The following is a 25,011-nucleotide window of genomic DNA, read 5'->3' on the forward strand; positions in this document are numbered from 1 at the left end:
CAGATGCAATCCATAAAGAGCCCATCCAATGGTTTGAAAATTTGAAGGGAAGGAGTAAAAAGCGGTAAAATGGGCATGGGAGAGGATGGAAGAGGGACGCATCAGAAAAAGACAATAATAGTAAAGGATGGAAGACTAAGAGGCTTTGGTAGTTAGTACTTACCGTGTAAGTAGTATGGGAAAAAATGGCCCGAAAAGAATAAAAGAAGGTGGGGAGGAAAAGAATAAGAAAGGAAAAGAAGTAGATAGCAGAATAAAATCAAATCAAATAAATGAGGATGATGATTAAAAATAAAAAATATTGACGGGGAAAAGAAAAGAAAAGAGAAAAACGGGAAAACGGAAAAGGAAAAAGAAAAAGTTTTGGGGGGGGTTTTTTTTCCAAAATAAAATAAATAAATAAATTATTAGGAGGAAAAAAGGGAAAAAGGAAGAAAAAAAGAAAAAAAGAAAAAAGAAAAAAAAGAAAAGAGAAAGAAACCCTGTAGTATTAAAGGTAAAACTGGAAACACATTCAAACATGGATGTTCCCCCGGCGCCAGCACGTCCATTCATTTAACAACATTAATATAATATTCCATGTTCATAGAATTACTCTAAATGTATTAGTCTATTTGGCTATTCTTACTATGATTGAATCATTAGTATTATTCTCCCTTGTTAGAGACTCGATCCACGATTACCCAGCAAACCCCCTACTCCACCTAGACGATGTTAAATGGGGAAGGTCGGAGCTTGCCAAAGACAGTCCGCCAGAAAAAATTTTGATGAGAAGCTCAGGGATCATTCTATTTCTACCCCTTTCTTCTTCATTCATTAAACTGGCTTGTCCTCCCTGAGCAATCCAGCATTCTGCAATACCCGCGGGATTCTTCTGTCTTCGTTTTTCCACACTTCCTTCAACAAAAAAACCAGCCAAAGAGATCGAATATCTGCCTCGAAACTCCAAGTGCAATTACCCCAGATGGCTGGAACAGCGAAACCTCCATCCTCTGCCGAAGTGCAAAATGCCTTAGCCCGCGCCAGAGAGTCCGAGTCCGGTCCTGACGCTGCTACGATGGCTATACTCGAAGGTTCCGTCAACGGCCTATGGGAACGTATCAAGGCTGAGCCGGAATACGTGCTCAACCAAAAAGAATTCTCCTTGTTCAACTACTTCATCTTACGCTATAAAAAGGAGCCTGCGTGTAAAAGAGCCGTGGAGCAGTTTTGGAACCATTATCGCGCAGACGAGGCCACCAACGGAAGCAAGACTTAGTGACTAGTGCGCTCGTCAAATAGCCGTTCCTATGCCTACACCACCTTCAGGCTCAAGGCTCCGAGGGAGAGAGAGAGAGAGAGAATTGTGGGCGCCAAGCCATGATTGAGCTTGACAGTCGGATCAAGCAGATAATCTTGCGCTCAGAAGCAAGCGCTCAGCAATTCCCCGTCAACGACCTCGTCGTCTCCTAAGACAAACAAGAAACTGAGATGTGACAGGGGGCGATGGAGTGAACCTCGATGGCCGCAACATATGCATCTTGAGCCCTCTGAAATCCGTGATTCGGGGGAAATTCCAGTCGCAGTTTTAATATCCAGTCATTCTGTCGATGTTCGATTGATTGACCATGCATTCTGATCCCCAAGTCCGAGCTGGTTGGTCCGATACCCGAGCGGACGAGTACACGGGTATAGCCGTCTCGACAGTATCCGTCAAAGATGACCGAACTGTCGAAAATTGCCAGTTTCAAACGTTGGCATTTCATGCTCATTTGTGTTGCGTATTTCATTTCTTGCCTATCTCCTGTGTGGTTTTCTATGGAACAAATCTATCTTTTGTTTTATCCCCCCCTCTTCTTCTAATTGTCACTATTTTCTTGCTCCGATTTTGATCATGTCTTTCTTTCTTTCCTTTTTTTCCTCTTCCGCTCTTCGATCTGCTGCTTATTGAACAAGCTATGGGATCATTTTCAAAATAGATTGTTTCATCATCACAACTCAGGGAGGGATCCTCACTGACCTGGACCCTCTCCTGTCCGTGCCCCGCACTTACCCTTACGGGGACTTCTAGGTCCCTCGGCTGACGTGTTTTCTCACGTACATAACCACCAGCAAGTGGTGCTATTCTAAATTTTGTCACAGTGAGCTACGCCAGGGACCAGCCATACACATAGGGCATCTTCTGAAGCGGAGTAGCCATTCCCAGGCTACTTCTGGGTGTACATTTAAAAGCTTACTCCTGGGGGGGGAAGGAGGATGAGGAAAGGAGTTTGGGTGAGGGGGATAGGAATAGAAATAAAAACAAGGCACACCACCAAGTCTTGACTCGGAAAGCGGAAAAAGAGATTTGTCGTTGGGAAACGGACTCTTCCGGAGGGCAGTTAGTTTACTTTACGTACCTTTGTTAACATGACACTAAGAGGCTCCCGCGTACGATAGCCATGCAGCTACACCTTAGATCCGCTGTAGTTCTGCACGAGGCCATAAGCACGAAAAGCCCTCACTACTGCACCTGAGCGCCAATGGCTTGCTAAAGGAAACTTATGTACAATTTAGTAGGTACAGTAGTAGTAAGGTAGTCATGTAGAACATACTTTGTACTAACTAAATGTTCTAAACTTAGTAAGAAGTATGGGTGAATATTACATAGCGAGACCTGGTAACGAAATATAAGCATGACTAGAAGTAGAATCGAAGATGGAAAGTTGATGAACACGGAGAATTCTATGCAACAATTAACTGCTTCTAAACTACTTAACTGGTAATGATGACGGTCCCTCCAAGCTCTTTCAGGTTTCTCCCTTTTCCCTCACTCAAATTCAGCCCATGACCTCCTCTGGGGCGGGTTTTGGGTTTCCCTTGGCGCCCGCCCCCTCTTCCCCCCGGTCAAGTACCACACTACAGTTATACACTATACCACCCCCGGTAAGTGGGGGCGGGGAGAGGGGGGAAAAGCGGCCAACTGGGAAAAGAATTAGAGAAATTGGCCGTAAATTGAACAAAAGAAATAAAATTAAACCAAAAATATAAATAAAATCCAAACGAATCGAGGAACTCCCGCTGTCCGGTTTGCATCCAAATCGGGCTCCCGCGCGGACATGGTTCCGCAGGCCTTGTTATTGGGTGAATGGGCACCAGTGGATTTCCGCGATCCGGTTACTTACGAGTAACTGGCTAACAATATAAATTAGTCTGTACCTTAGTAGATTGTACCTACTAGCAACCTACTTAGTATTGTGTAGTACCGGAAGTGCCTCTTGCTCTCCTTGATTGAATAAGAGCTACTACTCGCTGGTCCTAATAGGTCCCGAGCGGCTACCAACTACAGCAACTAGCTGGGTGTAGTACCTGGGTATCACATGTGGGTGGTTGCATCCTCAGCGGCTAAATGAATGGTAATACAAGCAAAGTGTACCTAGCGTACGTGTTCGCTCCTAATTGTCAACAATGCCGGTAGTACTGGCTCAGGCATCATAGGTAACGTAGCCAGGGCCCTACGCGCGAGAGAAACTAGCTATAAATATCTGCCTACCATACGTGCTATGGAGCCCGCTTATGATATTGTCTAGCAGTATCTACCTATATACATGCTATGCGCCCACGTCAATCGTTGAAGAATAAGCCGCCTATTCCCGCAGAACGAATCATGGGTATGTCCCGGACGTTTCGAGAACATAGGTGCAGACACGATAGCTTTGCCAGCAGAAAGTCCCTGAGCAACTTACTGCTAGGCAGGAAAGGCACCACCAAGAACCTCCGAGTGGGCCTACCAATAAATGTTTACCAAAGGGGCAAACGGGCAGAAGCAAGTAAGAATCTGGTAATGTGGAAAGGTAATCGCAGGCACACTAGTCTAGTCTCTGTCCTAGCAGACTGGAATGATGTTTGCACGCTTGCCCAGCGCTACCCTTCATAGTCCGGCACTTTATAGATAAGATACACGGCTTCCAATACCTTCCTTATCTTGTCTCTAAGCAAGGTGGCATGCTTCTGGTCTTGCCGTGACTAATTGACCTAGTTTCCCAAGCAGTAGTCATGAATTATCTGCACACGAGAACCTCCTTCGAACGGCGTTTTCACTGAGATTGCTTTGGACGGATCTGATAGATGAGTACACCCCAACTATACACTGGACACCGGTTAGTTGGTAAGCCAGTGACAACTGTAGATCCAGCTTACAATAACTAGCCCGATGATGACATTGATGCAATTGAAGCCTATAAGGATTGTCTGTTTCCAACTGAGAGGCCTCCCAGGTACATTGAGGTAAAGCCAAAACACGCCTGGGAGACTGAACGTAAACCAGCTGGCAAACAACGAGCTCTGCAGGATAGGGGTCAGCTGTTTTCGTGCCCAAGGGGGTATATTTTCTTTTTCAATGTTTCCCATTTGTCCCAAGAACCTACCGTAAGCCCCAAGATATCGTTGAAAACCGGTATGCTTTCCGCTAGTACCCAGACTAAAAACCATAGCGTCGCGCATACAGCGATCCATAGGGATATTGCACCGAAGGAACGTGAGTGCATGGCATTGCTGCCGTGAAACATCCGCAAGTATATTGATTTCACCGCGACATGGGCGTTGACGACACCTGCTATCACAATCTATGCGATCAGTTGAACGACAAGGGAGCACGACTTTGGTTGGGCTGCCTACCGTTGGGATTGCAATGCCATATGATATCTTTCTGAAGAGTGGACTGACTGAATTGAGGGATGGGGAAGCAATGTCCTTTCCAACCAATAGATATAGTACGATAGCCGTCACTGTATAGAGCGTCACCTCACTCACTTGCAATAACGCTAAGGCCCTTGGGTAGTCCTTCACATCCCGGAGCTCTGAAAAGAAAGCAAAGAAGGCAACATGTCCAGCATACGCAAATACAACGTTTGCAATTGCAATCACTATGTCGTGGAAAGTAGGCGGTAATGATGTCTGGATAGGGCTTGTCTTGTTAAAAGATGCTCCAACCATGCTAACGAAGACTGCTCCGAGGACACTAGCAAAGCTGATTGAGGAGAGAAATGACAGGCTTTCGAGACGTCGTGGGATGGTGAAGACGATCGAAAGCAATCCTCCAGCCACAGAAAATAGAACTGTACAGCCCGAGTAGCCGGTGAGAACGCTCACCATGATAGAGAAGGTCAGTATATGGCTAGCCATTATGAATATGAAGAAGATAAGCTGAGCAGCGCCCAGAATTTCACAGCTAGTCCTTCCCCACAGTATTCTTCCGGCATCAGCCATACTATGTGTCTGAGCATAGCGACGCTTGAACTCCCCAATGACTAGTCCTGTGTAGGTCGTCAGTACCCCGACGCCAATGATAACGGCAATTCCACTGCGGAACGTTAGCTTGTGCAGGAATCATGGCTAATTTCTCAGCTAAGGAAACCGTACGGGAGAAGACCCAAAGTAGCTAGCACTTTGGGGAGAGCCAGGATGCCAAGAGAGATGGTCTCTGCTATCATGACTGGTATCTTTAGGACTCCATGTTAACATGCATGTTTCAACCCGAGATTACTCACTCATTCCAGCCTGCCTGGAGGTTAATTAGCACCTAGTGGCTAGTAGTTCTCGGAGACCGGTAGCGCACTCACCACCAAGTCAATGTCTTGTACTTCACCTCCAGCCCGGTCTCATCTCCGAAAAGATCCTCTCCCTCGCAGTTAGTGTGTGTCTGGGACATTGTAGTAGGACGGTCGCTCTCTGCCTTCCAGGATTCTAGACTATTCTCACACGGCCATGAGGTCACAACCCCGGCACGCCTCTGAAAAGCGTGCCATGTCATGATTCGGTGGGTGTGCAGTACAGACTGTCAGGCAAAGAGGTGAATATGTAATAACCTGGCGAGAGCCTCGAACGATGTTCAATAACCGTATGTTCGTTGCCAGAAATCTTAATTCTTTAAGCACTATTGCAATTCAGGGTAGAGGAGGCCCATTCCCTGGGAAAAGGGGATAGAAATAACTTTGTCGAGCAGGCGTTCCTTCCAAGACCAGTCCGCATTCATGAACTTGCCCGATCTGTTTCCTTCTGTTGTTAAAAGTTAGCCAACCACCATATGCATTGAGTGCTCAAGGCTTGACCATAACACAGCTGAAGCCTAAGACCCAGGTTATACCTTCCCTGTCTGACATGTTTCAGATTATTTCTCTAAATGATTCCTTTTACTCCAAGGCAGGCCGAGTACATACATCATAATATTGCCCGTCGGCGCCATTCTTAGGGATAGAGAAGCCGAGACATATCATTGCTTTAGCTGAGAGAAAGTAAACGAGGAAAATCTTTAACCAGACTCATCATACATTATGGAATCAAAGTAATACATCGAAATTATTTATACATAAGGCAATACTCTATAGCTCAAGACACTTCTATTTGTTTGCCGGGGACTCGGGGTGTATCAGCTTGTTAGAATCTGACGAGGGGATGTCACTACTGAGCACATCCGCCGGGGGATCTAAGAGTTCATTAGTCAGGTTTGTCGCGAATGAGCTGTTCTAGTGCAGGTCCTACTCACCGGACCGAGCAAAGGCCTTTCTTTGTGCGATATCCAAATCCTTTACTCTACCCGCCTCGACATCCTCTCGCGTCATGCTCAGGAAAGCCTTTGGTAGACCCATAGAAGATAGAAACTGGACGCTCTCCTTCCATTCAGAATCTTTCCGGTTCGTATCCCACTTGAGCTCCTCACCCATGAGATCAATGATGTTAGGAAGGGCTTCGAGGGCTGCTTCGGCGTTCAAAAATGCCAACCGGGTTCTGCGAGCAATGACATCGGTGGCAGTCTGTGCATATTCGTGGCGCACAGCATACCTGATTTCACCATCAACGAAGGGGTATAGCCTGGAGATGCGTTGGCCGCGGACAGGGAAGCGAGCATTTGTGGGGGAAGACAAAGCCGCAACCTGCCAGGCTCGGTCACCATATGATTCCGTTAAATGCTTAGCCACATCCACCTCGAGTCCGAAATGCTGAATGAGGTTGATGAAAAGGGTTTTGGAGAAGCCGTGGGCACCAATCAAGCGGACCTGGTGGGTTTGGCAAGATCCGTCAAGGACAGCACCGTCGGAGACCAAGCCACTGCCGCCAACACCACTGATATCCGGGGCGCCGGTGACACCGCGAGGCTTCAAGCCGAATACATCGATGGCCTCATCCACCGCCTCTTCGGCCATCTGCCGGTAAGTGGTCCACTTGCCACCAGCACAGGTCAGGAGTCCGGAGGGAGAGACAGTAATGAGATGGTTGCGGACCAGAGCCTCAGAACTCTTTACCTTAGGGTCACGCACCAACGGGCGAATTCCAGCCCAGGCAGCAAGGACATCACTCCGCTCAATATTGATGTCTGGAGCCAAGTAATTGCGGACTTCGGAGATGATCCAATTAATGTCTTTTTCAGAAGGCTGGGGCTGAGGGGTGATCTCGGTCGGCTGATCCGTTGTACCAGCAATGGTGTTCCCTTGCCAGGGAAGGAAGAAAATCACACGGCCGTCCGACGTGGAAGGGTCAATAAGGCCCATATCTGAAGGGCTGTAATAGCCAGGTAAGATCACATGGACACCTGAGCTTGGGGCTACGATCTCCTTGATGCCGGGTTCGTCCATCTGTCTGATCGAGTCGGTAAAGGGGCCAGTTGCGTTTATGATACCCTTTGCCTTGATCGTGAACTCCTCCGCCTCTTGTCCATCTCTTCCGGGGATCAGATCCTTGACACGAGCGCCGTTCAGCTTCCCAGAGGAGTCCTTTTCCAGGCCAGTGACTTGCATATGATTGACAACAGTGGCTCCGTATAACGCAGCTGTCATCGCCAGCGAAACATTCATTCGAGAGTCATTGTGGGCACCATCTAGTAGATGCACCGTTAACGAGGGGTCATCTAAATGACGGGGATAGGGTAGGGGAAAGAGACTGCATACCATAGTAGACCATGGCTCCAAACAGGTTGTCTTTTCTTAACATAGGGAAAGCATCGATGGCCTTGCTCTTGGTGAGGAAGTAGGAGCTCTCGATACCTTCAGACCCAGCCAAGTAGTCATAGAACTTTGTTCCCGCCCAGAAATAGGGCGCCTGCCACCATTTCTGTAGCGGGACCATGATAGGAAGCCAGCTAGACAGATGAGGGGCTGTGTTCAAGAAATACTTTCGCTCTCTCAGAGCCTCCTTGACTAGCTTGTACCTAAAGTAGAACGTGTGGCATTCAGTATATCATGGTCGGCACACAAACAAGAGATCGGAGAGGGGCGGGGAAAAACTAACTGGTTGTAATCCAACTCCCAAACAGCCTTTTCCAGGTAACGAACACCACCGTGAACGAGTTTTGTACTCTTGCTGCTCGTTCCAGCGCTGAAGTCGTCCCGCTCAACAATGGCAACCTTCAACCCTCGTGTGGCAGCATCAAGGGCAATTCCCGATCCAGTGGCACCACCGCCAATGACAAGCAGATCATACTCTTCGGAGTTGCTTCCACCGGAAGAGCGCTTTAAATCTTGGATTTGCTCGAGGCGGGATTTGATGTTGGGAAAGCTCGGGGGCACGAGCTTGCCTTCATGGTAGCCCGGCGGCGGAACCGCGGGGGCTTCTGAACCAGGGATATTGCGGGGACGGTAGGAGATGTAGAGAACTCCGGCTCCTGTGGCAGCCGCCAGCGATGTATAGAGCAGAGGTCGTAGAATCCTACGAGACTGGCGGGAGGCCATTGTACCCAGGGGGTCGAATGTTCAGAGCAAAGAGGATCTGGCGAGCTAGAGCGAATTGGTGACACTGATGGTACTAGAGGGTGGGTTCCCTATAGCGCGCGCTGTATGTTCTATACTCAAGAAAAGCTCTGCACACACGCGCACACACCAAAAGTCAGCCGGATATGGACTCGAGAACTGCGGTGTAACCGATACGTAACAAGGTAGGCGGAGAATTGGAGCGGCATACCTTCCACAGAAAATGTTTGACTTGTGAGTGTCAATTGGGGACGAGGGCAAAAGAGAGATAGAAAAGAGAAACACGGGACACTTGCCCAAGGAAAAGTGGTAAGTGTAAAATCGGAGAAGGGGAGGAAAGAAACGGATTAGAATACTATACGTATATACTGACGTATGTATGAAGAGGAAGGCAATGAGGCAGGTACGAGTCGTGAGGAAGAATGGGGAATGGGAATGGGATTTCGTGAGGAACGAGGAGAGTAAAGAAGAGAGAGGGAGAGGGCGAGGTTAAGGATGCGAGGGATGTAGGAATGCCGGATCAGCTGCCAAGTTCGAATGGTTTCTTGTACGGGGAAAAGGAATGGGAATGAATTAGTATTTACATACTCTACAGGCCTAATTCAGGGCCGGGTAACCTTCCACCTTTTGGAATTTGGGGGAGGCTGCGTCATGAGCTCAATCCGGGAAGGAGCTGGATTGGAAGGAGAAAATAATGGGGGCGGGTCGCTATGACGGTGTCGCAGCGTCAATCAAGAATGTCCCACCAATCAGCATCTCGGCAGCCCCGGGCGTGGATGGGCCTGATCACTGATTTGCCTGCCGCGCCCGAACTCCGGAACCGCATGTGACCAGAAAAGATTTTGTCTCTTCTGTAAATGTTCCCTTGGGGGGAAAGGGACCGATCCACTTGGGTCTTTTTATGGCTTCCAGACTCGCGGTCTATCAGGTTTTACCCTATCTAGATAGTCCTTACTATTGTCAACATCCACCTTGTTCCTATTTCTTTCTTTATCCTCCTTCCCCCCTCCTCCCCTTAGTTGACCTACTCCCCTTTTTTTCTTCCCTCTTCTCCATACTAGTCTGAAATTGCGGAGGGCGGAGTAGCTATCATTTGATTCGTTTAAATTTTTAATTTAGATCATTTATTTATTTCTTGTTTATTCACTTATTGCACAGAAAGATATATACAATGAATACTCTTTTTTAAAGGTAAAAGCAGAAATGAAAAGAATAGAAAAGAAGAAAGGAATTGGCCTGGGGTTACTAATGGAGCACCTACCTAGTAGGAACGGGGGATCAGGATTAGTACAATCATTCGCAGTGCGGACTACCTATCTAGGTAAGTCAAACTAGTGTTTTTGGAAATCACGCGACCTATCCACGTTTTCATTGCGGATCTTCCGTCTATTCTAGGATACCTAGACCTGTCTAAAGTCTTCTGTCTGGCACAATGATCATCCCTGGTCGGATCCCAACGCTTATATGTGTACAATACATACAGTAGGTGCCACATAACATAACAGCATATATACATACTACCTGCTAGTTATTGCTTCGTACTGCAAAACTGAAGTATGGGGGAAGGATAATATCAATCAATGCATATAAGATTTGGTCGTGCTAACTGCTCACTTGGCTTATTATCTATACAGTGTTTCTCTTAATGCGATGCTTTCTACAATACTAAGACAGGAAAGGGGGAGTGAAGGAGTGAATGATAATGATCATTCATCGTTGTCTACTATGTAAGTACAGCAGTCAACAAAGAAAGGGTTAAGTGTCCTTGTTAGTCGGGGTTCATTTTCTCCACTTGCCCAGCCCAGCCCAGACCCTGAGCGGGTATAGACTGAATACATACTGTACATATACTCATAACATACTTTGATAGTTATCTAAAGGACTTTGTAGTATCATTGAAGTATTACGTGATCAAGTATACTTTTTTGATTGATGTACTGTGGACAACTGGGCATAGATTAGCAGCGTCGCCGGCGGTCACACACTCCCCACCTGAATGGCGTAATCCCTAATATTTTGGTGGATGCGCGCTCGGGTAAGTAGGCACCTTGGAGATGAATGCGCTTCCCTCGCTCTTCCATGGAAGCAAGCGGGACTTGTATTCTTGGTTGGGGGTGTACATAAACTAGATATATTTCACCTGCTATGCGAGTGCGAGTCCCACCGCCCTACGTCAACCTTCCCAGGACTTGACGGTGTCTAAACTCCGTACCCGACTAGATCAGTCTTGTACTGTGACCCTGCTTCCCCTTCCATCCAGCTTTTCGTGTCGATCATGATAGAATCCTCCGCTCCGCTACCCCTCTTCCAATTCTTTTGGTGTAGCGCGCAGTGATTCAATGCGACCGGTCAGCCAGTTTACCAACCCAAACATCCACCTGATTTTCCCGATCGGCTTGGAGAGTGGGTCAAAGGCCGTCGCATTTGTCTGTGCATAAGTAGAAAGTAAATAGACTAGTAGTAGTAGACTACTAGATATCTCACACCCACTGCATTTATTTTTGTCTCCGCAAATAACTCCCGCTGCCAAGGAGGACTCATGCAGTCTAGTCTTCAATAGACCCTGTCCCTTCTTCATCGGTCAGTAGCAACTCCGTACTTAAAGCCACACCATCAATCATCCGGTATTCCACTTAATTTCTCCTTTCTTCTGAAGCACATGACCGTACACATATCAACCTATACATTTTTTTTTTTTTCTTGGCATCATATAAGAAGATGTTTCTTATCAGGAAATACACCTTTGAAATGTTGTGAACAAAGAAAAAGCTGTCCAAGTCTTGTGGAGATAAAGGCAAATAGATGCGAGCATTAGAGAAGAAGGCAGCCAATGAGAGTAGAAAAGGAAAAGTGAAGAAAGGGGTGAGGGAAGAAGATAAGGAAGATATGCTAACTCATATCCTCAAACCTACAAGTGATAAGAAGTAGTAGTATCTTCAGTCAAAACACTGTCCTCTCATGTTCTAAAATGAACTTGTATAAGACTTAAAACGACAAAACAATGGCTTGGGAATGCTAGGCCGCCCACTGCGTGGCGGTACGTTCTGCTTTATATGGACAAGTATAATCACGGCCAACCTCCGATATCAAAGTTAAGTAATAACTACTAGTAAATACATACCGCAGTTGGTACAAAGGAAGGCCAGATCTATGCCTAAACTACCATGGCAGCAACCGAGGTCCATGTCGTAAGGGATATACAGTATATCGACTGTATTGACCTTGAGAAGCGGAAACGTTCCGGCTGCGGAATCTTCTCGGTTGCTTCCACTCCTCCCCTGACCCCCACCCCCAGGTTTTTGGACACCGGAACCTGGGGTAGAACTACGTTAGCTACCAATGTCCCTCACTTCCTAGTGACGGAAATGTTCCTTCCTGTGAGAGGGGAGGGATGGCGACTCCGGGACGTATCACATGTGCACCAGGGCATATGATGCTGCGTTATATTCGGTCGACCTGCCCAGCGTCAGCTTAACATCTTCCTTATCTACTTGGCTACTATATCACCAAGCAAGAAACACAGTTCGTCCATCATGGCCATCGCAGCAGTTCTTTCATTCCTGCAGCAAAGCATTCTCGAATCTCCGTTGCAGTCATTGGCTGCAACCGCCTTCATTGTCCCAATTGTCTATATTATCATTAACGAATTTATTCGAGCTTCCGCCCGAGTACCTGGTCTTAAAGGCCCCCGTGGTCTTCCTCTGATCGGAAACCTTGCTCAAATCCGAAAAAATGCCGCCGAACAATATCGCATATGGTCTAAAACGCACGGGCCCGTTTATCAAATCCAGCTGGGAAATATTCCAGTTGTTGTCGTGAATTCGGCGGCGGCGGCAAAACTTCTTTTTGGACATAATGCACAAGCTCTGAGTTCAAGACCGGAATTCTATACTTTCCACAAGGTAAGCTCCAGGCAGCATGCTTCCCTAGGCTTTCTCCATTGTTGCCTCTATTTCTTTCCTTTGTCAGTGGGTTATAGCTCACAATCATGCATCAGATTGTATCAAATACTGCTGGCACGACAATCGGGACTTCCCCATATAGTGAGTCACTTAAGAGACGCAGAAAAGGTGCCGCTTCAGCCCTCAATCGTCCTTCTGTAGAATCATACATCTCGCACCTAGATGTCGAGTCCAGATCTTTCGTGGATGAGCTCTACAGGTATGGAAATGGTGGCGAAAAACCAGTGGATCCTATGCCAATGATCCAGCGTCTAAGCTTGAGTTTGTCCTTGACTCTCAATTGGGGCGTACGTGTGGCCTCTCAAGAAGAAGACCTATTTGCCGAGATCACACACGTCGAGGAAGAGATCAGCAAGTTCAGAAGCACCACTGGCAACCTGCAGGACTACATTCCTCTTTTACGACTAAACCCCTTCAATAGCAACTCAAAAGTTGCCAAAGAAATGAGGGATCGACGTGATCGGTATCTCACCGCTCTAAACCGAGACTTGGATGACCGCATGGAGAAAGGCATTCATAAACCATGCATCCAGGCAAACGTTATTCTCGACAAAGAGGCCAAACTGAACTCTGAAGAGCTCATATCAATCAGCTTGACCATGCTTTCTGGAGGTCTCGACACAGTCACGACCCTTGTGGCTTGGAGTATTGGCCTTCTTTCTCAGCGGCCTGATATCCAGGAGAAGGCCGCAAACGCGATACAAGATATGTATGGGCATGACCAGCCCTTGTGCGATCCCATGGATGATCAGAAATGTGCCTACGTTGCAGCCCTAGTTAGAGAATGCCTAAGGTACAGCTTGAGAACTGGACCCCAAGCTCAGAGTTCCGGCACGCTAAGTGGTTATATACAGGTATTTTACAGTCCTTCGTCTCGCGCTTCCCCGGACTTCGATTAGAGACGTGGTGTACAATGGAATAGTGATCCCTAAGGGCACAGTATTCTTCTTGAACTCCTGGGCCTGCAACATGGGTAGGTTGTCGCTCGATGAACGATCGTAATACTTTGCAATTATTGGCTAATGCATCATCACGTAGACCCCGAAGTCTGGAGCGACCCCGAGGAGTTCCGGCCAGAAAGATGGCTCGAGCAACCAGACGCTCCTCTTTTCACCTATGGCATGGGCTATCGCATGTGCGCTGGCTCACTACTCGCGAACCGTGAACTCTATCTTGTCTTCATGCGCACACTCAATGGTTTCCGAATCGAGCCACTTGGTGAGACTGACTGGCATCCTGTTCGGGGCAATTCAGACCCTACAAGTCTTGTGGCAATCCCCCAAAAGTATAAGGTTCGATTCGTTCCAAGAGATGAAAAAGCACTCGCGACAGCACTGGGCCGGTAATTGGCAAATCTGATTTATGGTCTGTATTGGGAGGGTGAAGCGAAGAAATGATGTTGTGTATGATCTTTTTACTGGACGGAAGCTGGGTATAGTAATTAGCTTGTGCCTCTGAACCTCAGTACACTACGAAGGGGAGAATGCTCACCTCAGTGGAGATGCTAGGAACATCAGTCGGGCTTGAGTATTCTATAGCGATCCCCTATATCCGGGCATTTTCTTCAAACCCTCCGAATTGTGGACCATGTAGGATTGTAGCTTAGCAATACTCCTGTTGGAGTTATCGCAGATTATGCTCGATGTCGTCGCCATACGCGTGCGATGACAGCTTACAATGATTGCAATTGAAGGACATAAAACCGGGCTTCTGCTCCGATCTGCCGCGGATTGGCACCTTGATGCCATTGTATTACTTTCATTTCTGGTCCTACTTACTTTCCATCACTGTCTCCCCTATGTACTTTCCTCCTCTGGCCCATCCCACCCCTTGCCCGTCATTGCTTATTCCCTCTCCCACTACCTTCCGTTCCCTTCCATACCTGACTGATTTCTGTGATTCCTCACGCCGAATGCCACACTGCAGGCTTATTTGGGTATGCATGTTGCCCAGGATGGCCTGATGGTATAATCAATGCTGGGTATATAGCTCTCGTAATAAAAAAGATATGACAATCAATGAACGGTTCTCTTGGGAATGGGAGGTGATACTGGATTAGGCTGCTGAAGTGCGAGGGGTCCGTGGGTTTTGTCCACAATAGCCACCAATGCTTTGAGACAATGGTGCTCATGGAAAATAGATCTCGGGAATAGATGTCTATGAGGGCTGTAATCATACGGCGCTAAGATGCGAAACGTCTTTTCAAGTCACGGACGTGGTCGAAGCTGCATGCATAATCCCGTAACTCGTTTTTGAATTGACTTGCTGCCACGAAGGACCGTGATGAGCTGCTCTTGACCGACGACAGTGATGTCTGCGAAGAAGATGGCGATAGTACCCTTTTGGGGTATTGGGAACCAGATGATCCCGCTGGCGCCGTTCCCATTGTTGCGAAAGATCCGGTCACAGAACGCCCAGCTTGGCTGGGGGCCCTAGTTGGTTGTGGACACACGATCGCATGAGGTGCTGTCGCCTCCTTCGAGACGGTATCCAGCTCAGCCAGCCTGCAGGCTTGGGAGCAATATGGTTCCCCTAGGGTCTGACGGTCACAAGCAAGGCAGAAGTCAAGCGACCATTCAGTTGCCATATTGGCTGGTCCTCACAAAGAGGCAACAGAAGAAGATGGCGTTGGGGACAAGGTTGAAGAACTTTGTATATATGGGCTGTGGAATATCAATACAGGACTAGGGACTGTTGTCCCGATGACATGTCACCAAATATGGGGTAATCGAATGCGCTTCGGATAGCGATATTTGAGGGTTGCTAGTCGGCCTCTTGTTCCGTGAATGAGAATGGTTACTACTGCTGATAATGCTTTTTCTTTTTGGTTAGCATTGAGTGACTTCTTGTTCGAGTGGGGGAAGAGCGTGAGAAGAGCTAGCAGATGTGATGGAAAATTGGTGTGGAGGTTCATTATATATGAAAAGGTTAAGGCCATCACACCATAATAATCCACTTCGGTCTCATTCTTGCGAAACAGGAGGGTCACGCAAGGCCACCCCACTAGCAAAGGGACCTACCCAAGGACGTGAGGGTAGATCAAAGCCGGTGGATCCAGATCTATGTCAGATGACAACCGATGAGGTATCTGAGGTTAATGGAAGGGTTATTGTTGTGATGGAATGGGAAGGGATACGGAACGGGTTCTTCATCCAGTGTGTTGTAGCATAGCCTCCAGGTCACCCAGTCCGCACAGGGGCCAAGTCAAACATAAATGACGGGGAAGTGTTTGGGAGGGGGACTGGCTTTTACATATAAGTATTTTATATATATGTATGGGTAGCTAAATGCCCCAAAGACGCCAGTGACATGCACACAGCCCCTTTAGGGGAAAGAGGGGGGAGCATGGCCCAATCTCCAGGAGGCACGGCGTTGTAGGGTTTACGGGTAGATTGTCAATACTAGTCTATACCCAAAACTTATCCCCAATAGAGCATACTTACCTACATTGAGCTAGTACGGAGCATTGTTCAGTTCTCGCCCATACTTTTGAAAGTGTTTGGGCTTATCCAGGGGCTTACGGGACAATACCTACGATGTATATGATAAATGGTCTCTCTTGAAAGTCTCTGGTATATCGTAAAATACTAACTAGTATGTGCCACTCACCACTGTACCACAATATAAATCAATCATTGTAAGCAAGTTACTATGTTAACTTGACTACCGCTGCTGCTGCTGTTACTGTTACTGTAACAAGGTAAGTAATAAGTATTTATCGACTCTCGAGGTACCCGATACGATACCTGCCTTTTCTTATGATTATTATTGTTATGGTCATTATCATGTTTAAGGCAGGCCAGGTGGAGTAAAAAGAGGGGGTGACCGGTGGCTAACCTTTTGCCCCATCCCTTCCTAGTTGCAGTAGTCTATTGCCTATCTTGGCCTAGTTGGCTTTTACCTGCACGGCTGCTGGTGGCCCCAGCGCATTCTAATTCGAGCACCTGCTGTAGTCACTGGTCAATCTACACCAAACGACACTTATGGTTGGACCATCGGATAATACATTCCTTCGAGGTCACTATGGTGGTGGTCATGCTCACAACGTCAGCAGCTCCTCCCACAATTATCCTTGCTGTACAGTAACTGACTAGTATTGCTCCGTGATGGTACTCACTGGTTATGGGAAGGTATTATATCACTCGTATATACATACACCCATAGGATCTTGCTGGGATTGTCACCAGCAATGAGCCGGCCCGTGTATGTCAAGATATAGGAGCAGCTATACTGTCTTGCCTGTAAACAGTAGGCTACATGAGATATGTATGCCGACAGAGGGTGTCTTGGCGGGGCAGCAGGGAGTCAAATCCATACAATTGCAGACACAACATCATTTCTTGCCTTCTCCGCCCTACCCGCCCATTGCGTACAGAGTCTCTGCACATGGCAGCAGCAGGCGTCGAACCTACTTGGTTTATTCAAAACCACCCCGTAGTTTGCCCGTGTGAGACCGAGCTGGAATGTCCTGCGACGCAACCTCTTGGTCACCCCCTTTCCCCCGACCCCAGCCAACACGATGTCTTTCGATCACATCGCAAATCTAAAGAGTACTTCAGATGGCATGGCAATGCTAAGCATGAAGGTGTCGTGTTCACTTTATCAGTCCTGACCTCTTTGAATCATCCAAGCAGCAAGTGTATTGGTTGATATCCTATTGTTAAGCTGTGTCCTAATATAGCCAGGGTATAGAGGTTGCCTATTCAATACGGGCCTGAGAATTTTGTATACTGGTGACCAGGGACTGTACCTTGGAGCCAGGCGATTGATAGATACAATTAAGACACCAATAGCAACTTCTATCTAATGGGTCTCAAGCCCCAATGGATGTTTTGAAACACACGAGTGTGGGCTTGATGTTTATGAAGCAGTATCCCAGTGCCTTCGTGCAAAATTTCATCTAGTGTTGAAGTCTCAAGAGGGCGTGTGTAGGCGTCTATACTATACATGGAGAGTCACATTCCCATTGTCGATTGATTGACGAGTATGGAAAAAAGAAAATAGGCAAAAAATGGAGCTGCGGGGAATCGAACCCCGGACCTCTCCCATGCTAAGGGAATATTATACCACTAAACCACAGCCCCATCTTATACATACTCAAAGTTTTATTTTACCTATATGACGTATTTTGTTCTTCTGCAGAAAGTTACGCTTGCTGCAATGATTATAATCGCAAGACATCATTAATACCTTAGCTGGGCTGTATCCTATCTATCCACGATCTCATATACATGCTCGGTGCATACATCATTCAACGCGTATACCGCATTCTTACGGAACACCAAAAAATATAATCAAAAATACCAAAAAATGGAGTTGCGGGGAATCGAACCCCGGACCTCTCCCATGCTAAGGGAATATTATACCACTAAACCACAACCCCTTTATAGTATACTTTGCCAAAGTAAAGGCTATATAGTCCACCAACGCTGTACGCACGGTAATCACTGATATCAATATATATACTTCCAAAGCTTAGCCCAATCCCAGACACGTGGATGGTCTCGGTTGCAATCAGTAACATCCATCAACTACCTAGTCATGTATGTGATAAATCAGCTGAAGTCTTATGGTACAATCTCCTGCCACGGTTTCCTATGGTTTCCGGGAAGTGGCCAGTTGGGTATCCAAGCAATTAACCGTCAGGAATCAAGAGCTACCGTATCAATTTCCTTTATACATTCACACCACCTAGTTCTGGCTGGCAGTGTTATGTGCGTGATAGAGTCAGGTACCTCTCTTTGAGCACCTCTACCTAGTAGGGCTGTCTGCCTAGATGAACCTATACATGACACGCGTCCCAAGCTCCTGGGCTTGAGGTCCGGGCTCTCCATTGGATGGCTGTGCGGTTGGCTTGTTTGCAGTAACTGGGTCGTCTACTCCTGACGCGCACTGGGGGCGGGTTCTGGGAGTGTTGGTTTGGGGTGACATCAAATTGGTTTTTGGTCGGCGATAACGTACTGGCAAGTTCATGGTAGAAATATATATCTACTACGTGTGTCAACAGTGGACGATACGAGCTACCATATCATACTGCCTGTCCCCTTTAAATGGGAGAAAAGTGGTACCGAGAAAAAACCCCAAGCAGGAAGAAATTCCTAGACCACACTACCCTATTTCCAGATATCACGACAAGACATCAACCTAGCAGAGGAATAGACACAAGTACCAAGTATTGCTATTCACACGCTGGGAAGCTGGTAGACTCACTTGCTAATCGCAGACAAGGGACTGCCATCGGGATCTTTTTTATCGAGCCTGCAATAAAGCAATGGTCGCCCGTGGCAAGAGTCCTACACTTTGATGAGAGCTTTAAGAATGTGTTCAGCTCCAATCCTTCGTGACACCTGCATATATTGAATGTCTTCCGGAGGGCCAAAGCACCGACTAAAACATAACCCGCAGCACAACCCCACAGTACCTGCTTTAGCCCGAACATCTCACTCAGCACATCATTGAGTACACTTAAAATCAAACAAGAGAACTCAGTTCTTAGATATATTCCGCAAACAACCAATATGGGGCTGTGGTTTAGTGGTATAATATTCCCTTAGCATGGGAGAGGTCCGGGGTTCGATTCCCCGCAGCTCCATTTTTTACTCAAAATTTTTCTTTTTCTTTTTATTTTTTTCTTCCCCCCCGACCTTTAGAGCGCACTGGAATCCATATCCAAACTGCAAAGTACAATGACTTAATCCAAAACAGCAGGAAACCACCATTGTAATATGTTATTCCACCATAACCACGCGGGTTCAAGTTCTCCGAGTAGGTATAAGTCGAAGGACACAAGAGATATCAACGGGATTCCCAAGATCAAAACCTCCAAAATAAAATTGATGTTGTTTGCCTTCGCACACTTTTAATGAACAAACCCGTATCATGCCAGATGTGAGCTGAACACAACAACAGTCTCTACGGTAGGCCCACGGAGAGATGAAACGGACATGTCTTCTGCTGAGACCAGATGGGTGACTCCTTCTTATTAAATCGAGCTCGACAACGCATGCGCGATTCCCAGCAAACTACTGGGCGTTGATGTAAGTAGCCCACTGGAAGCCATATTTGGCGCCAGACTGATCGACAAAGCCCTTCTAATTCCCTGGACCGTAACCCGTGCTTACCTATCCGTCAAGGAGAGAGCCCTTGCTTATCACTCAGAAGAGGAAACAGTCACGGCGGAAATATAAACTAGCATGGAGTATGCGAGAAAAATATCCGTATCATCCCTTGATATGCTGGCTATCCCCAACTTTCCACCGACGGATTAGACCTGACGGACAACTGCCCCTTTAGGTAGAATAACCTATCCTCAGGTACTGTTCCCCCGCGCGATATTCCGACAGTCCCAGGAGAGGCTCATTTTGCAACCAGAAAGCAACCCCCTTCCCCCCATCCTGCGCCAGATGCCCGCTACCACAAACAACTGGAACTCTCTGCATCCAATACCGCCGCTTCAGACAATGCCAGAGATGACCAAGAACATCCACGACGTCCAGCGCGTAGTTTGTGATTTCTTGTAGGCAGCATCCCGGCCTCCTTGTAAATGAATATTCCTGTGGACCCTGTTGCTATACTCGACCATGCAAAACACGGCTCACCTGCTAAGCCAATGAGAGTTTGACCCCGTCCACAGGCACTGTGTTACCTGCCAAAGGACGTCTGTGGATGCAAAATATGCATGTCCCGAGCCAAGAGCCAATATCTTGTACACAGTGATTCACTGGCTAGGAGGCTCTTCCTGCTTTGAAACGGGGATCCGTACCAGAGTAGCAGGCATAGGTGAGCCATTCGGTAGTCTTTTGGTAGTTGAATCTGGTGTGTGTTCCATCGGTAAGTTCAAGTTCGCGGCTTTCGCTTTAAATTTGATCAGCATCGTTTGAGAGCAAATCTACATCAGAGAGCAAACTTACTCGAGGCCATGCTGATGGCCCGCAGTACATTATCCCAGTTTGCAAGGACACACGCGACAGCTACAGCCAAGACGAGAGTCAATCAGGACATACTCCACCATGATATTTTGAATTGACAAACCTTCTGTGCCATCCTTGAGGGTCCCAAGCTTGTCCTGTAAAGCCTGCATCTGCGAGGCCAGTGCTGCACTCATATCACGAAGCTGCCTCAGATTGTCTAGTTCAGCCCTTTTTGCTGCAATGCGGGATGCTAGGACCGAAGACTGTTGCTGTGAGATTGTTGTAGATTGTTGGTTTGGCTGACGAAACGAGGATGTGGCCGAGGATCCGGGAGGGAGCATGGAAGCAGTGCGAGACATGTATGCCATGATGTAGAAGATTTGTTGCTACTGGCGGCGGTTTGTAGATGTCTGACCCTCTTTGAAGTCAATAGAGGCGGGGTATATTAACGGATAGTGAATAGTGAAAGACGCGGGCTGCACAGACTGCACGCTAGTTGGTATGACTGCAGTTGTGGCTTGTAGATTTAATGAAGAGCTGTATTACAAGAGAATGTCGGTTTTTAAAGGGAGCTGCGGCTAGATGATAAACCGAAAGGCAATATGTGAATGATTCATTGCGGCTAGCTTCAATCATTATTATGATGCACCATTTGAGCGGTCGCAGACCGACAGCAATCACACTAGTCCCGATAAGGGCATTTGTCAACAACCAACCCGCGTTTGTCAACTATCACGGGGCCACATCCACCCACTCTTGTTTACTCACCGGTTAATTCGGATAAGGAGGCGAGATACTATCTACAATACGGAATAAGTGTGGATACTGGCTGCCTTTGCTACTTCTGATATACCTGGTCCCTGGGTGATTGACTGCCGAGGAATTGACCGCAGTCTTGCCTCCTTATGCCGGGCATGGCTCGCTTAAATGAATCGTCAGCTCCAACAGAGCACATAGAGGCCTGTAAGCACCGCAACCCCTCCCCGCTGGGAATTTACTGAAGCTGACTCTAGCGCCACATCAGTAAAACGACGGTTTGTGCGACAGAATCGTGAGATCGCCCGAGTAAACTCGATACAGTCCCTCCGCATTCGCAGCCTGGAATCTGAAGTCTCTCATCTCCTCTCAGAAAATGTTTCGCTTCGGGAGCAAGTAATAAGTCTTAGCCAGGAGGTAGAGAGATTCGAGGCCGTCCGGCTACTTCAGCATGGTGTTTACGACATCAAGACGAGACTAGACAGCAAGTTGGCGGAGCTGAACAACCTGGTGGCTGACCTTGGCGCACTACCGCGCACGTTCTACAGCAAATGTGCAGAGAATCCCCGAGATTCGAGCCAACATCGGGCACTGCCGGATTGGAAACCGAAGGCTGCTGATGATGAGCTCAATCATGGGAAAGACGAAGACGGAAGGCTTCCTGTCATCCTGGAAGACAAATATTACCCCAGAAGAACATTAGAGTAAGGAAAAGACGAAACCCCAAGCCTTAAATCTTCAATGCTTACCATGAACAGGCCGCAAGAGCTGCAAGATATCCGATATAACACTGCCGATAATCTGAGATCTCCCACTCCGGAAGAACCTGTAGCCACGCAGCCAGACACAGCGGACGACAGCTCCTCTACGAATGATTCTTCCGATATCATGAATGCGCAGCAGGCACCAAGTCACGACGAGCACATATCGGACGAGGACGAGGCAGTTTTGCCCCCAACTCTTGAAACCAGGAAAAGAAAAAGGCCCAACTTAGCATCAAAGCAAATGGAAAGGTCTAGCATGGATCAGGGGGCAACCTCGAAACGAAACATCCCTGGGGCTATCTCTGGTCCAGGAGCCAAGCGCAAATTTTCGGTGCATCATGAAGACACAATAGAATCGTTATCGAGAAAATCCGACGTTCCACGGACAAGCATGCAGTCACCTTCACCGGTGGGCAACAACGAGCAGTCGCTGTCTTCAGAGGCTGATGATAGCCCTTCGAGAGGGAAGGCATCGCTTTTGACAGAAGAGGCAATGAGTCACAGGTTGGCAAAACGGAAAGCATTGGAGCATAGTATGTGCTGTGCCGTGCCACCGCAATACTGAGATTTGATCAGCTAATGATGCTGTAGGAAGCACGAACGTGAATGTGACCAGCCCAACGAAAGCACATACTACAATGGTGCAAGAGAAGCACCAGAAGGGCACATTGTCGTCCTTTGACGAAAAGGATGGGCAAGTTGGGTTGTCCCAAACACCCCCCGAAAAAAGCACGGATCTCGAGCAGTCGAGGCAAGAGTTGACGCCTGGACAGTGTCGAATCTATCAGTCCACAGATGAAGAGAAATTTAACGAAAATCCCATGGTTAAATCCGAGCCCAACACGCAGTCGTCGACGCTTCCAGAAACTGAGAGCGGTCCAAGGATTTTGCCTGAGGTGTCCGGCCCAACAAGGCCTTCCAGGCGTCAGAGAGCCATTGTGAGCTATGCGGAGCCAAATTTACGAGACAAGATGAGGCGACCTACGAAGGAATTGATAGCAGCAGTTGGCGATCACCCAAGACGAAGCTCTAGCTCTCTCAATGCACGGCTGGATTCGAACGAGGATGAGGACCTGCACAAGAATGGGCGATCGAATGGTCGAAGACCGCGAAACTCGGATTCTTCAGGCAAAGAACCTAGATTATCGACGACAGAGGCAGCAGCAGATTCATCCACCCAGCAAGTGAACTCGGTATCTCAGAGGAAACGGAAGACTTCTCCGGCAAGCAAGTGCGATATGGCACCTGAAGGCATTTACGAGTCTACAGGGGCATATCTTAATCACTGGGTGGCTGGGAGTAGTAAAGTCGATGAAGTAATGGCCGAAGATGGCAATTGTCAGACGCAGCCGTCACAGATGGTTGGTAATGATGTTACGAGGAACGTCCCCCCTATTGGGTGCAAGGCCAGACCTGCTACAGCTCGGAATTCTAGACGGCATTCATCGCAGCCCGAGTCATCCAGAAAAGGTGAACTTCAACCAGCAAACAACGGCTATATAGGCATAGACAGCCGAGATGACTCTCCATCAGAGGCCCGTGCAGGTAATTCAGACTCGACAAGATCCCTTGAAGAATTCGTCAAACCGAGCCTTTCTACACAGCAACCAGAAGCGAGTACTGGAGCAGACTTGTCTACTTCGAGGCTGGCCGATTCAGGGCGGACTAAGCGCGGGCAACGTGCCGCGGCTGCTATGGCTAGAAGAAAAAGCATGATGCTGTGAAATATACTTCATTCATAGTTGTTGATAAACGGAGTCTACAATCGGCTCGCCCTTTATGATCACAGCATTACCACTTCTTTCTTTGATTGTCCCCTCATCCATTCATTTCCTTTATTCGCTTTCTAGTTCTGTACAGATTCCAGCAAGCCTTCTGAAATAAGTCTGATGTCCTGCACCATCTTCAACCACCCAGTAATATTTACGTGTATTGTATAGATGACCTGGGCAAACCCGTCTTGAGAAATCATGCTAGAAGAAGTACTATGAGACATCCGTGCCATCCAAGGACGCTCAGGGGACAGGTAAGAAAAGGCTGACCTTGATAGTCAGTGTGGGTTTCCATTTGAACGATACTGAGAATGCAGATTTGATGGGGCGTATCAATTGATGTCGTTATCGCATTGCATGTGATTAAGATAATTCCTCTCATGGCATGTAACAAACACTATTGTGGGAGACCTTAACTGCTGGATACTGAGGATGAATCACAGCGTTAGTCTGCGAAAGATCTCGAATATTTTAACGGCCCTTCATAGTCTTTGGCATTTTCTCATAGGCATTTGGGCTTGGTTTTCGTTTCGTTTTCCTCGTTCGGTGACTTGATCGGCAGGTTCTTCCTTCTCTGTTCGATGGAGGCCTCTGACCAGAAGAAGCATAGTCTTCTCCCTGCCCTGTAGGCGGGCGGTGTCCCGTCCTTCTATGGCAGGCCGCTTCGCCGTCGCTATCTGTGTCCGAATTAGAAGTACTGGAGTCCGAGGATTCGGACTCGGAGCTACTATCGCCAATAGGTCGGGTTTTGTGATAGATGCAGCACACTGCCATATGTGAGCACAGTTTCGGAAAATCCACTGGCTAGGGAAGGATTACCTTTGGAACTCTTTTTTCCCATTCCTTCGTTATCTATGACATCTTCACTCCAGCGTATACGTCGGGAGGTGCCCTCATTCATTTCGGGCCGGTTAGCAGCAGGCTCATCTGCTGCTCTTAACCTCAGTGTTGCTGGACCTGGAATAGCTGACGAAGTGTTGGTATGCTCCTCTGTCAGTTCCAGTTGAGAACTACTTGCTGGCTCAGACGGTATTTGGCGAGTCCGAGACATGGTAATAAAATTCAATTTTTGGCGCAACTCCGTCTCCGGAGAGGCGTCCTGATGCTGTTATGGAACAAAGTTTATTATCGTGGGGGCTAAAATGTCT

General features: G+C 47.6%; 8 protein-coding genes and 3 non-coding genes across 11 annotated transcripts; 4 read left to right on the forward strand and 7 right to left on the reverse strand.

Annotated features, from left to right (window-relative positions):
• Positions 1 to 964: 964 nt before the first annotated feature.
• Positions 965 to 1,258, forward strand: AtWU_09102 (uncharacterized protein; the record flags this gene model as incomplete). The annotated part of the gene is made up of 1 exon (XM_035504210.1): positions 965 to 1,258. One exon carries the CDS (start codon positions 965 to 967, stop codon positions 1,256 to 1,258), a length of 294 nt encoding a protein of 97 aa, XP_035360103.1.
• A 2,754-nt stretch (positions 1,259 to 4,012) lies between these two features.
• On the reverse strand, positions 4,013 to 5,770 carry AtWU_09103 (N amino acid transport system protein; the record flags this gene model as incomplete). The annotated part of the gene is made up of 7 exons (XM_035504211.1): positions 4,013 to 4,108; positions 4,159 to 4,302; positions 4,386 to 4,583; positions 4,636 to 5,320; positions 5,380 to 5,452; positions 5,508 to 5,521; positions 5,580 to 5,770. The coding sequence occupies 7 exons, from the start codon at positions 5,768 to 5,770 to the stop codon at positions 4,013 to 4,015; spliced, it is 1,401 nt and encodes a 466-aa protein (XP_035360104.1).
• Positions 5,771 to 6,356: 586 nt separating this feature from the next.
• AtWU_09104 (glycerol-3-phosphate dehydrogenase GUT2) lies at positions 6,357 to 8,681 on the reverse strand (the record flags this gene model as incomplete). Its single annotated transcript, XM_035504212.1, has 4 exons — positions 6,357 to 6,442; positions 6,503 to 7,831; positions 7,902 to 8,161; positions 8,242 to 8,681. The coding sequence occupies 4 exons, from the start codon at positions 8,679 to 8,681 to the stop codon at positions 6,357 to 6,359; spliced, it is 2,115 nt and encodes a 704-aa protein (XP_035360105.1).
• A 3,551-nt stretch (positions 8,682 to 12,232) lies between these two features.
• On the forward strand, positions 12,233 to 14,007 carry AtWU_09105 (cytochrome P450 phenylacetate hydroxylase; the record flags this gene model as incomplete). Its single annotated transcript, XM_035504213.1, has 4 exons — positions 12,233 to 12,601; positions 12,697 to 13,454; positions 13,516 to 13,634; positions 13,700 to 14,007. 4 exons carry the CDS (start codon positions 12,233 to 12,235, stop codon positions 14,005 to 14,007), a joined length of 1,554 nt encoding a protein of 517 aa, XP_035360106.1.
• An 836-nt stretch (positions 14,008 to 14,843) lies between these two features.
• On the reverse strand, positions 14,844 to 15,248 carry AtWU_09106 (life-span regulatory factor; the record flags this gene model as incomplete). Its single annotated transcript, XM_035504214.1, has 1 exon — positions 14,844 to 15,248. One exon carries the CDS (start codon positions 15,246 to 15,248, stop codon positions 14,844 to 14,846), a length of 405 nt encoding a protein of 134 aa, XP_035360107.1.
• Positions 15,249 to 17,673: 2,425 nt separating this feature from the next.
• AtWU_t232 lies at positions 17,674 to 17,745 on the reverse strand. The gene has a single exon. It is a non-coding gene; the product is annotated as a tRNA-Ala (tRNA).
• Positions 17,746 to 17,972: 227 nt separating this feature from the next.
• Positions 17,973 to 18,044, reverse strand: AtWU_t233. The gene has a single exon. It is a non-coding gene; the product is annotated as a tRNA-Ala (tRNA).
• Positions 18,045 to 19,181: 1,137 nt separating this feature from the next.
• AtWU_t234 lies at positions 19,182 to 19,253 on the forward strand. Its single transcript has one exon. It is a non-coding gene; the product is annotated as a tRNA-Ala (tRNA).
• A 1,125-nt stretch (positions 19,254 to 20,378) lies between these two features.
• AtWU_09107 (DASH complex subunit DAD2) lies at positions 20,379 to 20,939 on the reverse strand (the record flags this gene model as incomplete). Its single annotated transcript, XM_035504215.1, has 3 exons — positions 20,379 to 20,515; positions 20,572 to 20,631; positions 20,693 to 20,939. 3 exons carry the CDS (start codon positions 20,937 to 20,939, stop codon positions 20,379 to 20,381), a joined length of 444 nt encoding a protein of 147 aa, XP_035360108.1.
• A 537-nt stretch (positions 20,940 to 21,476) lies between these two features.
• On the forward strand, positions 21,477 to 23,815 carry AtWU_09108 (shugoshin family protein; the record flags this gene model as incomplete). Its single annotated transcript, XM_035504216.1, has 4 exons — positions 21,477 to 21,534; positions 21,596 to 22,031; positions 22,086 to 22,624; positions 22,683 to 23,815. 4 exons carry the CDS (start codon positions 21,477 to 21,479, stop codon positions 23,813 to 23,815), a joined length of 2,166 nt encoding a protein of 721 aa, XP_035360109.1.
• A 519-nt stretch (positions 23,816 to 24,334) lies between these two features.
• On the reverse strand, positions 24,335 to 24,914 carry AtWU_09109 (PPP1R11/YPI1 family protein; the record flags this gene model as incomplete). The annotated part of the gene is made up of 2 exons (XM_035504217.1): positions 24,335 to 24,630; positions 24,683 to 24,914. 2 exons carry the CDS (start codon positions 24,912 to 24,914, stop codon positions 24,335 to 24,337), a joined length of 528 nt encoding a protein of 175 aa, XP_035360110.1.
• Between the last annotated feature and the right edge of the window lie 97 nt (positions 24,915 to 25,011).

This window comes from Aspergillus tubingensis (genome assembly GCF_013340325.1).
Source record: "Aspergillus tubingensis WU-2223L DNA, scaffold_9, whole genome shotgun sequence".
Lineage (NCBI taxonomy): Eukaryota > Fungi > Ascomycota > Eurotiomycetes > Eurotiales > Aspergillaceae > Aspergillus > Aspergillus tubingensis.